The following is an 18,588-nucleotide window of genomic DNA, read 5'->3' on the forward strand; positions in this document are numbered from 1 at the left end:
GATGTTCAGAGTCTACAGTCTAGAGGCTGGGGTGCTCATTGTTACTGGGTTATCATTGCTTTTAGGCCTTTTCAGGCCAATCCTCGTGCCAAATCTTTTACCGTAATTTCTTGATTGATACTTGTTATGTAGTTGATTCTTAAGGGCATTTCCTGGGAACAAGCCTTGAAAGCTGGAACAAGCAACTTTCAAGGGCATTAGCCTTGAAAGTTGGTTTGAGGGAACAGAACTTTCCTGGCTCACATTTTGTTGCCTTGGGTATTTAAATGTATAATTCCATTGTCTACTAACATAAGCTGTTTGTGCCAATGTTTGTCATCAGTCTGATTTTCTTTCCATTATAAGTAATTTGGACTTTCTGCACGGATGACCAATGAATTTTTTTCCCCTTTAAAACCCACTAGTTTTATTAGACTGTGTCTTGATATTGAGCTTCTCAGTTGTTTTCTTAGGAATGTGGTGAACATGCAGATTTAGCCTTTTGTATATTTACATAAAATTTTCTTGAATTATGGTGGCTAATATTTGTTCTATTTCATTGCTTTTTCTTTTGGGGGGCTTTCTATGATAATGTATTTTGTCTTTTATTTATCTCTTTCAATTTTTGAATTTCTTAAATTTTTCATTTTCATTTTTCTCTTTTGTTTTTTCTCACTTATTTATATGGTATCTTGTCTCATATCCCTTGTAGTTGAGCCTTCATTTCTTTTTCTTTCATTTAGGACTCTTTTCTGAGTTCATTCAGGTTTCTTTTTATGTCTTCCTGTTGCCTAGCTCTCTCATTTAAGAGCTTTTCCAATTATCATTTATGTTGTTTTAAAGCTTCTTTTTCTTACTTTTCTTTGGTTCATCTTCTAATATTAGGTTATGGTTTTCATCTCCTTTAGGCCATATTTTCTGCTGTATCTTCATTTTCTACAGGTGTACTGTTCATGTTATTGATATCCTCTTTTTCTTATTGTATTGGGTTTGATGAATAGCCCTTTTCTGTGGCTCATGGTTATTTCCTGTGCATTTTAAGTGCATTATGTAACATTAAAATTTTATTAGCTCTGATGATGGTAAGCTCTAACTTACAACCTATTAAACTATAAGCTGTTGTAAATTAGGTACCATATCATTTTCTTTAGCAATATGTTGTACTTAGGAAAGTGGTCTGTCTGGGTCACCTGCTATTGACACCATGCTTTCCCTATAGTCTAACAGTTTCAGCTATTGTAAATTATATCTGTGTCATAATGTAATGTTTTTGTAATGTCTAGCTGTTTCATTGGGTATTTGTGATGGAAAGATAAATATTTTTTACAAAGTATTCACTAAACAGATTTTTAAAGTGAGTTTGTTAGTTTCCCCCTTCCCCTTCCAACAAAGCAACCTAATTAACGTATGGGATTAGTAATGCTACTTGTTGCTAGAATGTTTGTGTTAATTAGTTAGTCCCGATATGCCACTGCTGTTTCTTTTGTTTTAGGTTAAATGGAAACCACCCTTGGGAGCTGGATGCTTGTGTAGCGGTTCTGTCACGTCAGTGAATTGCAATGAGTGGAGGAGGAGAGCAGCCGGATATCCTCAGTGTTGGAATTCTGGTCAAAGAAAGATGGAAAGTGGTGAGTATACATCTTTGGGGTGGGGGGGAAGGGGAGAAAGGGAGAGAAAGAGAGAACACTTTTAATAATTTTTGGTGTCTTGATAAAAATAGCATTTCATTGGGAAAAAACACATATTGCTTGCTAAAGCAGTTACTTTCAGTTTTTTCCCTATGATTAAGTTTGGTTTATACCCAAATTCTAATTCTTGCTTCATGTAGTAGTAAATTGTCCTTATCTCTGAGAACTAATATTGAGTAAGGTAAATAAAAGTATACTTAGGGGAAAAAACAAATAAAAAAATAGAGTACAGTAAACTGCTTTCTTTTTTATTTTTGAACTTTTTATTAAGAAAAATTGTAAGTATACATAAAAATAGTGATACTGATATAATGAACCTCCATGTACTCATGCCCCAGCTTAAATATTTATCAAGTTATGGTCAATCTTGTTTTATCTCTTTAACCTCACTCCCAAAATATATATATTTTAACTCTTTATTTATTTTAAGTGTGTTTTTCCAGAACCCATCAGCTCCAAGTCAAGTAGTTGTTTCAAGGTAGTTATGGAGGGTGCAGCTCACAGTGGCCCATGTGGGGATCGAACCGGCCACCCTGGTGTTACGAGCATCATGCTCTAACCAACTGAGCTAACTGGCTGTCCCCCAAAATATTTTTAAACAGATCTTTCCCCTTAGTATTTTACGATACATACTTCAGTATGTATCTCTAAAAGATAAAGATTTCTCTTTAAAACACAATCATAATATCATCACACCTAAAAAAGTAATAATTTCTTAATATTATTAAGTATTGGCTTTTACATTTCCCTGATTGTTTTTTAAGTTATTTTTAACAGTTTAAATCAAATCCAAATAAAGTCTGGATATTATAATTGGTTGACATCAGTTAAGTATTTTTAAGTTTCTAGGTATTTTTTTGTCTAGTTTTCCCTTACAATTTATTTGTTGGAGAAACTAGGCCATTTGTCTGTAGAATTTCCTATGGTTTGGGTTTTTCTGATTGCTTCTATGTGGTGTTAACATGTTCCTCTGTCATGTATTTTATATAAATTGTTATAAATGTCCTCTATTAGGTCTGACTTCAGTTCTAATCTGAGATGGGGGCAGTTTTTTCATAAAGGGTATTGTGAACTTTCCATAGGAGGCACGTAATGTGTTACCGCCTGTCTTTATGGTGTTACTATTGTGGATCGTCATTGGCTGGTATGTTAATTCATTTGGGATTGCAGATTGGTGATCTTTCTCAACTATTTGATTTCCCTGAGATATAACTTGATTAAGAAAACAATAAATACTTGATTCTTTTTTCTTAATTTACCAGTTTTCAAAATAATGAATTGATTCCCTAGCATTATCCAAAAGTGACTAATGACATTTTTAAAAATGTGATTCACAATTCATGAGTTTAAACACATTTAATGTGTTTCAGTCCATTGTAGTTCTTATCCTTATCGATACTCAAATTGTCTCATTTAACTAAGGGGACACCCGTCAAGTTGTCTCCTGAATTCCTTCAACATGATCGTAATAGTCTTTTTCTTTTTAAATTTTTTAAATTGGGGAATATTGGGAAACAATGTGCTTCTCCAGGGCCCATCAGCTCCAAGTCGTTGTCCTTCAATCTAGTCGTGGAGGACGCAGTTTAGCTCCAAGTCCAGTCGCTGTTTTTAATCTTAGCTGCAGGGGGCGCAGCCCACCATCCCATGCGGGAATTGAACCAGCAACCTTTTTGTTGAGAGCTTGTGCTCTAACCAACTGAGCCATCTGGCCGCTCCCCTAATAGTCTTTTGATGGCTTCCTTGCCATAGACTTATCAGCCATCTCTCCTCTTCTTAAAGTAGCTATTTTTGTTTTGGATATATTTAAATATATTGTATTGCTATCTAGTCTTTTGTTATCCAAAGTTTTTTATCTTTTACCAGCTTTAGCAAAGCTGTTTCTGTGGTTTCCTTAATCAATAGATTGGAAAAAGAAAATTCTTCATTTTGAAGTAAAAATTTTGTTTCTGTGGTAGTGTTTTACTGATTAGGCAAATCAATAGGTTTAGAAAATTTACTTGAGTAAACATAAGAAAAGAACCATAATCATCATGGACTGGTGCAGGGAGTTTTCAACAATTGGTAATCTTTTATGTAAGTTAGGAATGAGTGTTGCTTTATGAGAACTTTGTATTAAGTGCTGCCATAAAGGTTGGCTGTTCTCCAGTAGACATATCGCAAAGTTGCAAATGAAGTTATGCCTGGTTTAGTTGCCCTGTCCTGATAATTAGAGCTAATATATGTGTGGAACATGTCCCCCAAGTATGAGAGGCATAGTGACATTTTTAGTGAGAAACCACAGGCTCATTGGTAAGGATGGTGTTTTGGTTATCTAGTGTTGTATAACAACTACATGAAAACTTAGAGGCTTAGAATAATCAGTTATTTTGCTCACAGTTTTGTGGGTTAGGAATTTGAGAAGAGTTTGCCTGGGTGGTTTGTCTCTTACTCATGTGGCACTAGCGGGTTTGGTTGGTTTGGAGAATTCATCCCAGATGGCTCGTTTGGTGCTTTGGGGATCCTTAGTTCCCTCAACCCCCAACCTGGTGCCTCATTTTCTAGGACTGCTTCACAGGACTGTGGCTTCTGAGGAGGCCATGGTGATTGGCTCTTGAGAGACAGGAAACAGAAGCCTTGAGGCTGGTTGAGGGCTATTATCAGAATTTGTGCAGTGTTACTTTTCCTGGTTCTCTGTTGGTTAAAGCAGTCATAAGATTCACACAGATTTAAGGGGATGGGGAAATGGACTCTCCCTCTTATTGGGGGAGTGGCAAAGTCACTCTGAAGAAGAGCAAAAAAGATGAGTGATACTGTGGTCATCTTTAGAAAACACACTCTGCCACAGGCCTTACCTTTATTTTTTTCCCCTAATCTACATACCCCCATCATACTAAACTGCCTCTGTCTCTTTGCCTCATAAGCGTTGATGTATTAGCGCTTTGTCAAGCACAATAAAAAATTAATGATCTCCTGTTGTTCAGATGACATTATAGGAGTAGACCAAGGACAAAAATCATTGACTTCAGCCTAGATTTTTTGTTCCATCATTTGGTAAGGTTTTTTTGTGGAGGTAAAACATGAAGTCACCTCTGATCACATTCCATAATTAGAAAGATGTCCTTTTGATAATGTTTATGAGTTTTTAAAATTATACTAGGCTTTGGTTAATGAACAAAATATAAAGACTCATAAGTACCAATCAGGGCCCAACGTAATTTATTTAACTGAAATTAAGTTCTGGAACTTTTATTTAGTCTCCAAATCATCCCAAAGTTCTTCATGGTATTTCTTCCCATCAGCAAAGCAGAATAAAGAGGGACTGTGGCTCATGTATGCAAAGCAATGAATAGTTACTTAGCAGTAGTTATACAGTTACCACTTTGCCAAATATTACGGGGGAAAAATAAATAAATAGAGTAGCCCTTTCTTTAAAGAAGCTTAGTTTCACTGTAGGGGGCTAGGCCATTGACAATGGCAAATTAAACAACATAAGAGTTAAAAAGCAGGATGGTGTGTTAACACAAGTGCTATCTGAGGTATTTAGTCTAGTAAAATGATTAAGCAAATAATTTCCTTACAAATTCAGAAGATAAATATATCAGCCTACAGTAATCAGTACTGACCCAGTGAAGAAAGAATAGGATTTGAGGTGAAGTGAGGCCTCTGGGATGGTTAGGATTTAGGGCTCTGTGCCTTCAGTGATAACGTCCTACATTATATTACATCCTAGAGGTTTGATAATGTGGTAAGAAGACCCAGTTTCATGAAATGGAAGAAAGTTAATTGCATGTTGTGTCTAGCTTGAAGTATATCACCCAAACCCCTCCCGACTTTCGCACAGCTCTCCAGGTCCAGTTAGCACTAGCTTTTCAGAACTTGCTTATAATAATGAGACAGACATCCTGATATTTCCCAGTAAAGCTAAATTTTATAAGGAATTTAGCTACATTTTATAAGGAATAATGTTAAGTGTTTGATGAAAGTGTTTAATTTGCTTAGAATTTACTCTTATTTGAGCATATTGATATGTAATAAACTGGGATAATTTAGAACAGGAGCTATCTACCTGCTCTTTGGAGCCTGTTTAGTGCCTCAGAGAGGAGGGTAGAGGGTAAATACTGCAGAAAGGGCTGAGCTCTGGCTGCCCCCGCTCTGGCTGCTCCAACCTTCCCACATACACATCTCAACCAGGTTCCAGATAAGATTTCAGTTGGCAAAAAGAGTTCATGGTTAAAAAAGTCTTCAAATGATTGCCTTAGAATTAAAACAAGTCTGGTTGTCAAGGGGTGTTCGTGGGAAGTGAAGCTTTTCAGGTACTGTGTTTTGTGTGCCAGTTCTGATGCTGACTGTAGACTACAATTGTGGCTGAAACAATTTTATTACTTTTTTTTGACAAACCTGTGGGAAAAAGTTCTGATGTTATTTCCAGGCATACGGTTTCTTCTTGGCATATTCATGGTTAATTTAACAATATTGAGATCTTTTATCATAAATTAGCTATAGTAAAATTATATATTACATTCTAAATATTAGAAATTAATTGGTTTCCAATTAGAACCTTCTAGTAATTTTGGGTGTGTATGTTCTTATTTCTCATGCAGTTGAGGAAGATTGGGGGTGGGGGCTTTGGAGAAATTTACGATGCCTTGGACATGCTTACCAGGGAAAATGTGGCACTGAAGGTGGAATCAGCTCAACAACCAAAACAAGTTCTGAAAATGGAGGTTGCTGTATTGAAAAAACTGCAAGGTAAGCTGCTTTGTATGATATACCAAGCAATTTATAGTTAATTGTTGTCTTTCTGAACTTCAGTCATATTCACTAACTACTAATTGAATATTCTCGTGTCAGATTGGTATAAACCTGCTGAGCATTTTTCCCTTGGAAATTTTATCACTAGCTAGTAGTAGTAGAAATATTGATTGCTTAGAATAACTGGACTTTGGGAATTCCTTTTCATGGTGAATAAGGATGAGAGAGAGTGAATTATCTGAAACATTTTGCTTTTAGAAAGTGTTTTCATAAGTCTGTTAATGGTAAAATTTGTCTTTTTTTTAAATAACCAAAATAAATACCTCTGAGTTGTCTCTACTTATGTCTTTGGATGTTAAACATGCTTTAATTACATGAAAGAGGCTACCTTCAAATCACGCTGCAGGATGGAATAAAAATGACAATATTTGTTATGTATTGATTGTGTTAACGTCAGTTTCATAGAAGAACTCTTGCTGGCCCTGTCTTTATTTTTGAGGTCTGTTTTACTGCTTGGGGTCCTATTTTTTTACTACAGGGATAAATTTTTTTTTTCCTGACATCTATTCAGTGATGTAAAACTCTGACTGAATACATTGATAGTTTGTATTCGTCATTGTATTTTCAGTTTAATGACTTAATAGGATATTACTGATATTTAAATGTCTTGTTTGAATCAAAATTAAATAGGGGTGATTAGCACATTAAGTGATCTTGTTACACTCTAGAAGGTTTGGATGGTTATGGAACATTCATTAGTATCTAAAGGAATTTAGTACTAACAGAGAGCAAAGGAAGTTGCCATAATTGATGGAAGTAACTATAGTTGGTAGAAATAGCAAGGACAAAGGCTGTGTGTATAGTCTCTAGGGTGAATGTGTTCTCTTTGTGAATCTTAATTTCTATTACGTTAATGAAATGTGTGTTATGTATTCCAGTAGCACCTATTCTTTTAATTTTGCCCTTTGCCTTAAGCTTTCTGATTATCCAAGTTTGTTTACCAGTTAGCTCATTTGATTAGAGCATGATGCTAATAAAATTGTAGATCTGTTTAATAGCTATTTTTAGCCCAAACCTAGTTCTCCTGAAACACAGAAATCAGGAAGACAGTGGACATGCAACCACTGTCAGTACTAGGAAAAAAAGGATAATTGGAGAAGGAAGAATAGGGGAAAAGATGGCACTCCCTTTTCTTTTTCTCACCTTTTCTCCTTTCTCCTTATTTCTTTTGAGCTGTTCTCAGCTCAGTGACATAGAGGCCACAAACAGGTACAGCTGAAGCTACCTCTTCCTAAGGTGACAGATTACAAGAGATCTCTCAGCCAAGCCCATGAAGGGTGTCAGCATCAACTTGGCCTGGACAATTTCACGTGTCTGTCTGCTCCATGGCCCTAAGGAGATGCTTCCAAGTGAGGCAGGATATAGCTCTGTATCTTTCAGTAGGTTCTCCTGCCTATTTTGACCATGGTTTACTCAGGATTCTATGTGGTAAAGCTTGAAGATCAGTTTAGTACCTTTTAATGGATGAATTGGGAGACTCTTGGATGCTAAATCTCTCCTTTCCTTCTATTTTATATTTCATACTATTACTTAACATGTTCCTGTCTGCTTATAACCTCATGACCCTCTGTTCCTCAGACCCCTTCACTTTCCAAAAATCATAGGTTTTTATCTTCTGGTCTGTATTTCAAAGAGGCAGCCCTTGACTTTCTTTTCTTGGCTTCCTAACTTATATCTTCTGTATACTTATGCTTCACAACTTCTTTTTGTTAAGGGTGCTTTGCAATCTAGACTCTTTTGAGAACATTTTTATGGGGCTGGACTGCTTTTGTCTTCCTATTGGCATAATGACTTCTTACCTAGTGACCTCAACAAAGAGATTCAATGTTTAAGGAAAAGTTATATAACCAGAGGCTAATAACTCTTTATAGGGTTGGTTGGTTTTCAATTGATACTTAATATTTGATAGCTGGTATAAAAATTTGTTTCTTTACAAGATAAAAAGATACTTATGATGTATTTAGCCGAACCAAAGTTTTGTTCCTTTTAATAAATCAATCCCCCTTTTCAAGATTCTCATAATTCCTTTTCCTGGATTCCCTCAGTTTTCAGTTTTCTCTGTTTTTCCTGTTCTTAACAACTCTAGATTTCCTCAGTTTGTGCATAACTCTCATTACCAGTATATTCCTTTCTCATTGGTCCTGAAGTTTGAGGACCTTAGCATTTTACTCCATCTTTTCTTCTGAATGACCTTTCCCATGCTATTACAAAAGAGTATTCTCTTTTCAAAGCTCTCTGAGCTATTCTAGCTGTAGCCTACAATTCTCTGTTAAATCAAGCTAGACCCCTAAGATGTACTTGATTTATACAAATGTGTTTGAATGTTTTAGTCAATGTTTTAGTCAAGTTTAGTTCTAAAACTAAACTGTTTCTAGGCCTATTAGATAGCACGTCTTCTATACTCAGTTATTCTCTAAAGTATCCCTAGTGAAGAGATCCATAAAACTTGCTAAGCTTTTCCTTTTATTAACATTACTGTTCAGAGCCACATCTCTATGTAACCATTTGTTTGTTTCTTCCTTCTCTCCATTTGTGACTGTACTATGTTCTAACCTTTGTTTTTTGATTTATTTGCTTTGAAACTTTGTGCAAAGGGGATAATTGCCTCCCTAGTCTGTTAGATTATTTATCCTCTCTTCTCTCCCATCTTAAATAAGTGTTTTATAGTGATATCCTACTTATCTTCACTTCTGCATTTTCATGATCTCTTGAGTTATATCTCACCATACTACTTTAAAAATAAATAAATACAGTTTTGTATGCAAAGCTGGTATAAGAGGAGAAAAACCTTCTGTCCTGTGATTTCAAATCTGATCACTAGTAATTCTACATTACCTCAGGAACTACCATCAATACTTTTTAAAAAGTTAGGTTTCTATTCCAACCTTCACAAAATTTGATACATGTTTAGAATCCTGCAAGTGAGACAGGCAAACTTCCCCCCTAATTTTTTATTATGAAAAATTTCAAATACACAAAAAAATGGAGCATTATATAATGAATATTCATGTATTTAATACTTAGCTTCAAGAACTATCAGCATTTGTCCAGTTTTGTTGTATCTATATCCTACTCCTTTAACACTTTTCCTCACCTTGCTGGAGTATTTGAAAAGAAATTCTAGACATCATATCGTTATAAATAATTCAGTATGTATCTCTGTCTAACAGATAAGGGCTCCTTTAAAAAATAAAAACATTGTTTATTTCATAGCGTTATGAATTGCCAGACAGGGCAGTTCAATTTATGGGGTTGAGGTGGGGGGAGGTATTTGGAGATATATCAAAATTTGACAGATATTATTTTGCCTATGAGAGCTTTGTTGATGATTGATAATTTTGTGGATCCATTAAATTGTATCTATTGGAGCATACAAAGTCTTAGCCACTTAACCTCACCAAAAAACAAAACAAAACAAAGAATGGTATGAGAACATACTGGAGGTAGTTTATATTAAACTTTAGGAAAATTTGGGGGATATCTGTATTATTGAAAATGTGAAGTAGTAAGGCTTTGGAAACTCCTCAGTTGACCAGTTTTAAGAATGGGTTAGAGAACCTCATTGGAGAGGAAGCCCACGTTCCAGTTTTTCTTTAACTTTGCTTTTTAGAACCTTTAGGTTTACAGAGAAATTGGGCAGAAAGTACAGTTCCAATATCTGTCTCCTCCCCCACCCCCACCCCTGCCAGGCTTCCCTATAATTAACCTCTTGCATTAGTGTGGTATATTTGTTACAATTGGTGAACCAATATCGATATATTGTTATTAACTAAAGTCCATCATTTACATTAGGGGACTCCTTTTTTAATAATATAAGCACAATAGTCTTAAACATCTAATGAAATTAAGTTATTTCTCAATACCATCTAAAATCTAGCTAGTGTTTAATGTTTCTCAAAAATACCCTTTTACAGTTGACTTGTTCAAATCAAGAGTCACATATATTGGTTGACGTTTCTCTTAAGTCGCTCTTCATCTGTGAGTGGGGCTCCCTACTATTGCTTTGTTTTGGTGGGGAGGGGTTGCCATTTAGTTGTTGAAGAAACTGTTGAAGTTCTTAGTTTAGAATAGTCCAGATTCTGAATTTGGCTGATCACGTCTTTGTGGTGTCCTTTAACATGTTCCTTTATTCTCTGCGTTTCCTGTGAATGGGTAGTTAGATCTAGAGACTTGCTGAGATTTATGTTGTTTGTTGGCAAGAGTATGTTGTTTAAATCCATTGTTTCCATAAGGGTTGCAAAATGGTGATTTTTCTGATTTTTTTTTCATTCCTTCCAAATTTCTGAACTGGAATTATTCTACAAAGTAGAACTTTATTTCATCAACTGTTTGTTCCCCAACTGAAATATAAGTTACTATTAGAAGAACAGGATAAAGACTTGAGTTGTCTTCCCTTTTGTTTACCAATTTTCAGAATAACGAGTTGTACCCTAATGTGACCCGTGAGTTATTTTTGGTTTTGAGTATCACCATGAACTCATGGGTTTTTATATTTTTCAACTCATTGCAGTCATTCTTTTGATGCTCAAATTTTCAAGTCTTTGGTCAGTGGAAGCCTTTTCAATTTGGCTGCTGGGTCCTTCTGATGTAACTCCAGTGTTCTTTGTTATCATTTGTTTCAGGCTTTCCTTAAACGTTCCCTGCACCACAGTTATAATCAAGGAAGCCTTCTTCCTTGTTTCGGGAAACAATTGAGACCACAATATAGGCAGTAGGGCACTAATTATTATTGGGCCAACACATTTTTCTCAATATGTTTTAGTAAGTTCTAGATTTTGCCTGGTTTATTTTTATGTGGACTTTTCCATTTGTTTGCATTGTTTATTTTACTTTAAAAATACATTTGTATTCTCTTTTAAATTGTAAGCCTCTTAAAGGGCAGGGATTATGTGCATTTTAACTTGACATTTATATTATGCCAAATGATAGCACACAGTATCTTTGTATTTGGTGAGAGCATAAATGGAGATGTGGGCGAATACAGTAACATTTTTATTTCTGGTTGTTATATTTCTTATAAAGTTCAATTTTTTTTTTGGTAAGAAAAATATATTTAGGTTCTGGAATAATTTGTTAAGGAATACCATAAATACTAGTTGATAAAAAACAAAATCACCTTTGGATGACTAGGGCTTAGATTCTCAAAACCCTATTACATGAAGATTCAACTCTTCTTATAAAATACAATCATTTTTATTAAAATACAGCTTCCAGAAAATGATTTATGTTTGATTTAGAAGTTTTTTAGCTTTGTATTTAGGTGGCTCTAATGTTTGGGGAATTCAGAATATTGTAAAATTAATATAATTTATACTTACTATATCTTTTCATCAAAGGGAGTCTTCCTAGGATCTTTAAAGTTTGTTCTTTTGTTTACTTGCTTCCATTTGGTATATAAATGTGAGTATATACCTAAGTGTAAAAATAGTTTTTCTTTAAAAATATTCTGTAGATTGGATTTCTCACTAATTTTTTTTTTTTCTTGAAGGCAAACAGGACTTTATTGGGGAACAGTGTGTACTTCCAGGACTTTTTTCCAAGTCAAGTTGTTGTCCTTTCAATCTTAGTTGTGGAGGGTGCCGTTCAGCTTCAAGTTGTTGTCCTTTCAGTCTTAGTTGTGGAGGGCGCAGCTCAGTTCCAAGTCCAGTTGCCGTTGCTAGTTGCAGGGGGCACAGCCCACCATCCCTTGCGGGACTCGAGGAATTGAACTGGCAACCTTGTGGTTGAGAGCCCACTGGCCCATGTGGGAATCGAACCGGCAGCCTTCGGAGGTAGGAGCATGGAGCTCCAACGGCCTGAGCTACCGGGCCAGCCCCTCACTAATTCTTATGTGTGTTCCCTCTATAATGTGTTCAACTTAATGAAGTTGGTTTTGTTTAAAAACCACTACTTAAATCATTGAGTGACTAGAAAGTTGTCCAGCCTTTCCACCTGTTTTAGATCTTTACTTCATGCTGTGAATGATCAGCATATCTTATCTCTTATGCTCTTCCAAATCACCAACTTGAGTAAAACAGTTTTTATATATATATTACCTTGGATGAGAAGGTAATTAAATAAAGACTTATTTAATTATTTAAAAGTTTGTTTCCTCCAGATCCTCTAAAAGCAAGTGAGGATCCTATTAATACCAAGAAATAACAGAGTAAATGCCATTGTTTGATAACCAAATAATTTTATTATTCCCAGTTGAAATAGTTGAGAATTTGTCTTGCCCCATATAAATGCAGAGAAAAATCTACACAGCCTATAAAGAAGTGATTTTGTTTTGACTTCTAGGGGCTTTTTTTTCTGTGTGCTGAAATATGGATCTTGGATTTTATTTTTTCTTGGAGGCTGCAGAGCACAAGCTCTGAGAGTTAGGAAGAAGGGCTGCTATTACGGAAGAACAACTGTACCTTCTGCCTCCCTGATTGAAGTCTCCAACTACTGCTGCAAAGTATGATTACTTCCTTTCCCCAGTCATAAGAAAGTAGGAAACATGTAATTTCATTCCAGTATAGAAAACTGTCCATGAAAGTTACTCCAAAGTTGCTTGCCCTTGTTAAGATTCATCTGTTCCATAAAAAGGTGTGATAAGGTCTCTCCTTTTGTGGGCGAGCATAGTAGCCAAATTCTGGGACCTAAAAGGTTAGGGATAAACCCTCATTGTATCCTTTAACCTACCCTGTTTCCCCGAAAATAAGACCTAGCCGGACAATCAGCTCTAATGTGTCTTTTGGAGCAAAAATTAATATAAGACCTGGTCTTATTTTACTATAATATAAGAATGGGTCTTTAATATAATATAATGATATAATTAATATAATATGATACAATATAATATAATACCGGGTCTTGTATTAATTTTTGCTTCAAAAGGTGCATTAGAGCTGATTGTCCAGCTAGGTCTTATTTTTGGGGAAACACGGTATTACCTGCCCTTTTGTTTGTTTCAGTCTGTGCTTTTTTTTCCTCTCTAAAGTAATTTTGCTTGCTCTGGTTAAGGTTCATCTGTTTCATTGAAGGGTGTTAGGAGTTCTATGAGAACTTTATCTGTTCAGTGTGTTCATTTTAATATTTACCTACTTGGAAGATTTAACATCTGCCAGCTCAGGGATTTGTCTATTCGTTACTCTGGGTTTAGAAATATGACACTTAGGAAATAGATCTGGATTATTTTAAGAAGCAGAGACCCATTTCCTTGAAATAGAGTATAGTATAGATATGTGTGTCTTTGTATATACACACACATTTTTTTGGTGTTCTTTTTTATGCACAAAGAAAGTTTGGAATCATACTGAACTCAGGAAGCCATTGGAAATGGTTATATTTGGGTATTGGAATTAGAGGGATGAGGAAAGGAGAGAATCTTTTATTTTTTTCCCTTTATACCCTTTGGTGCTTAAGAAATTGAAAAGAATAGTGCAAACATTTCTTTTAGTAAAAATGTAATATAATAATAACTATCTCAGCATCCATTTTTATCTTCTCTTTAAATTTCTGAAAATGCATGGTAAATTAGTGCAATGTAGTGTAGTGTAATTTAATTAAAAAGTTGTTTTGGATTGTGAACTTTACAAATGATTGGTAATATCTTATTTGTGAGGAGATTTTTAGCAGTATTTGAGTGCTTACTATCTGCTAGGCACAGTGCTACTGAGTGCTAGGCTTATTCATACTTGTTTTAATAGCTTATACCTATGTTTTGTCTAATTCATACAAAAGACCTCCCTCCATTTCGTTTTACAACCCTTTTTAAGGGTGTAAATGCTCATAGTAATAAATTTAAAAATCAAACAGAAAAACAGTAAAAAGTGAAAGTTTCCTTTCTCTTAGCCCCTCACTCTCCTCCAAAATGAATCACTGTTACTGGTTTTTTGTGTTTTTTCCCAGAAACCTTCAATACATATTATAATCTATTTATCCACACACATATATAATCATATGATTTATATACCCTACATGTGTATAATCATACAGAATCATAAACATATATGAATCATAGCATTATACATGACATGATAGAATGATATGACTCAGTGTGTGTGTGTGTGTGTGTGTGTGTGTGTGTAAAAATCTCCCTCCCTTACTCACATGCCCCAACAACACGTGGATTCGCACTATGTACGCGTATACTGTTCTGCAACTTGGTATGACCCTATAGATTCAGACAGTAAGACTTAATTTTCTGTGTACCTTTGTGTTCTGCAGCAGGAGTGATCCTTCAGACATACCAATTTGGATCATGTCACTCCCCCACCTTTGGTAAAAACACTTCAGGGCCTTCCTTTTCTCAGGTAAAGTCCACCCACTTACCATTACATGCAAGACCTTGCATTGACTCCTGTCTACTTCTCTAGCCTCTTTTCTTGAAATTGTTGGGCTTACACTCAGAATGTTGGTCATCCTGAGCTTTTTCAGTTTCTTAAACAGTTTATGGCCTCTTATCTGCAATTTGCTTCCTCTGTCTCATAATTGTTTTCTTTAAAAAACTTTTTTTTATTCATAGTATTTATTAAAATCCATGGGTAAATTCGGAGTTAAGAAATAAAACAAGTACAATTAAGAGCTTCACTTTTTCCTAAGCATGTAATATCCAAAAGAGTGTGTGTATGTATATATGTTGTGTGTGTGTGTGTGTGTGTACACGCTTAAGAAAATCGTGATCCTACTAGCTTGCCTATTCCCTTTTCCTCGATAAGGTTATTATGGGATTTATTTATTCTTAATTTTTAATTTATAATCAAAGGGGTATACAAATAGTTTAAATAATCAATCAGTTCTACAAAGCTTGTTTTGAAAAACAGTAGTCCAGGTTCTGGTTCCCGATAAGATGGAGTAAGCACACTTCACCCTGTCTCTCCCACTGAATGCAGCTTTAAAACCTGGACAGAATGCTTGGAGTGGCTATTTGAGGACTCTGAAAAGTAAATAGTAGGAGGCACATTGGGAAAGAAGACGAGAATTCAAAGTACCACCAAACCGGCGGTGAGTTTACCATTTTTTTCCTTCCAGTATGCCCCAGCCTGAACTTAATATATCCTGAAACTTGGAAGTGAGCGTTATTGACACGGACTGGAAAAGCACCAGAAGTCCTCTAGTTCTAACTCAAGAAGCGGGAAAGGGGTCTCCTAATGCTCAGAGAAAATATGGCAATACTACATCCTTTTCTTTTTTCTTCTTTTTTCCTTTCTTCATTCTCTGGCACCCCAGGCCTCAAGCAATGATTGGCAGTGGCCTCAATGGGGGCAGACAGGAGCCTAAAGGTCAGAGAGAGGAGCTTTTCTTTCAAATTGGAGGAGCTATAGTCTCAAGACAGTGGAGCAAATCCCATTGCTTTTCTTCTCCCTCTGCTCTTCTGTTGGTTGGCCCTGACTTCTGACACAGTCATGGGAAGATTCATTAACACAGCAGATTGGGGTTAATGAAGCCCCAGCTTTCTGCTGGAAGGCTGGAAAAGGGGAGCTCCAAAGAACCAGAAGATTTCAGGAGCATGAGGAGTTTGGGAAACTGACCACTTCAAGTTGCTTATGGACTGCTGCGCTGACTTCCACGCTGGGCATGCGTGAGCCCGATCCTGAACAGCATACATAAATGTGGAGGACTGAATTACAGGATAGATCACCCCCAAGCCCTAAACTGGACACTACATGAATTGAAATTGGAAACACAGTCCACAGAAGGCAAGTCAGAACTTGAAGTGTGAACCCAACCAGGTCAATTACTGGCTAAAACAAAAATATCAGCATTCTTGGTGGGACTTAAATAAAACCCAGAGTCTCATAATATTCAAGATGTCCAGAATACAATCTAGAATTACTGAGCTTAAAAAGAAGCAGAAAAATCTGAACTCACATGGGAAGAGTCAGCAAAAAGACCCCAGTGCCAAGATCATACAGATGTTAAAATTATCTCAAAGACTTTTAAAATCAGCTATAACAGCCATGTTCCAGTAATGGACAGGAAGATAAAAGTCTCAGCAAATAAACAGAAGGAGTAAAGAACTAAATGGAAATTTTAGAATTGAGAAATACAATAATGGAAATGGAAAACTTACTAGATTGACTCAATATCAGAGTGGACATGACAGATGAAAGAGTCATTACGCTTTAAAATAGATCAATAGAAATGATCCAGTTTGAACAACAGAAAAAAAGGTTACAATAAACAGTCTTGGAGACCCATGAGACTATCATAAGGTCTAACATATGTGTCATCAGAGACCCAGAATGAGAAGACAATGAGTGTGGTGCAGCAAAAATATTCGAAAAAATAATGGCATATAGACTGGAAAGGAAGAAATAAAACTGTCCCTATTTGTAGATGGCATGATTGTCTGTTTAGAAAATCACAAGGAATCCACACGAAAATTCCTAGAATAAAAGAGTTTAACAAGTGATTCACAGTCAACCCACAAAAAGCAATCATGTTTCTATGTACTAGTGGTAAACAATTGAAAACTGAAGTAAAAAAAACACATTACAGTAACTCCCACACAATGAAATATTTAAGTTTAAAGTTAATAAAATATGTATATGATCTTTATGCTGAAAACTATAAAACCCTGATTAAAAATAATCAAAGATGATTTAAGTAAATGGAGAGACATACTGTATTCATGAATTGGAAGATTCACTATAGTAAAGATGTTGATTTTCCCCATATTGACATTTAGATTTAATACAATACCAATAAAAATCCCAACAGCACTGTTTGTAGTTAGAGAGAAACTGATTCTAAAATTTCTATAGAAAGGCCAAAGACCTAGAATAGCTAAAACAATTTTGGAAAAGAAGTTGTAACAATCAAACTATGTGAATTTAAAACTAAGTACAAAGCTACCATAATGTGGTATTGGCAAAGAGATAAGACAGATAGATCGATGAAATAGAAGAGAGATTCTAGAAATAGACCCATATAAATACGACCACTAATTTTTTACAAAGTTTCAAAGTGGAGAAAGAATAGTCTTTTCAAGAAAAAAGTGGTGTTGGAACAATCAGACATCCACGTTCAAAAATAAGGACCCTCAGCCTAAATCATACACATTATATAAAAATGAACTAAAATGTACCACACATCTAAATGTGAACTATAAATCTGCATAGCTTTTAGAAGAAAACATAGGAGAAAACCTTTGTGACCTGGGTATAGGCTGTCTGTTGCATGACACCAAAAGCATGATTCATAAAAGAAGAAACTGATGAATTGAACATCAAATTAAAAACTTGGCTCATGAAAGACACTATTAAGGGAATTAAAAGGCAGATGATAGACTGGGAGAAATATTTGCAAATCACATACCTGTAAAGGACTTATATTCAAAATTTGTAAAGATCTCTGAAAACTCAACAGAAAGAAAACTATCCAACTTAAAAAGTTTGGCAAAGAGGATACAGAGCGGCAGATCAGTTCACGGACAGATGTTTATCATAACCAGCTGTTAGGTGAATGCAAATTTAAACCATGGAGACTCACCACCACATATCCATCAGAACGGCTTAGGTCACAACTGTCGAGGATACCTAGTGTTGATGAAAACGTGGAATAACTGGAACCCTCACACTTTGCTGGTTAGGGATGCAAAATGATACAGCTTCTCTAGAAGATAATTAGACATATACTTGCCATATGTGAAATATAGATGTACTATGTGACATAGCAATCCCACTCCTAGGCATTTATTCCAGAGACATGAAAATACATGTTCATGCAAAGCTTATACATGAGTATTTGTATCAGTTTTATTAATTGCAAAAAATATGTCCTTCAAAGAGTGAATGGATAAATCAACTGTGGTTTATTCGTACAGTGGAATACTGTTCAACAATAAAAAAGAATGAACTACTGATTAATGCAGCAACTCTTAATTTCTTCTTAGGCAAATTTCTCCAGGAACCTCCTACTCTGCGTCAGTCATGCCTGGTGATTCTCTGTGTTCATAACTGTCATACTTGGATCACCTCTCAGTGTGTTCCTAGGGATTCCCTTTGCTTCTCCTTTGTATTGTATGCTTTGTTGAATACTTTCTCTTTTTCATTTATTCTCATTTTAGGGAAGCACCCCTCCACTAGCTTCCTGTAAAGGGTACATGGGAGGTATATTTTTGAGACCTCTCTTGCATGTCTGAAAGTGTTTTTATCTTACT

General features: G+C 35.5%; 1 protein-coding gene across 1 annotated transcript in view; it reads left to right on the forward strand.

The window, feature by feature from the left end:
* The first annotated feature begins 1,523 nt into the window (after window positions 1-1,523).
* TTBK2 (tau tubulin kinase 2) overlaps window positions 1,524-18,588 on the forward strand; it is a 97,199-nt gene continuing 80,134 nt past the window's right edge. The window contains exons 1-2 of the mRNA XM_033106888.1: window positions 1,524-1,607; window positions 6,248-6,395. Coding sequence (XP_032962779.1) covers window positions 1,539-1,607; window positions 6,248-6,395 — 217 coding nt within the window. The 5' untranslated portion in view covers window positions 1,524-1,538. The remainder of the gene's footprint in view (window positions 1,608-6,247; window positions 6,396-18,588) is intronic.

Source organism: Rhinolophus ferrumequinum, chromosome 6 (genome assembly GCF_004115265.2).
Source record: "Rhinolophus ferrumequinum isolate MPI-CBG mRhiFer1 chromosome 6, mRhiFer1_v1.p, whole genome shotgun sequence".
NCBI classification, from domain to species: Eukaryota; Metazoa; Chordata; class Mammalia; order Chiroptera; family Rhinolophidae; genus Rhinolophus; species Rhinolophus ferrumequinum.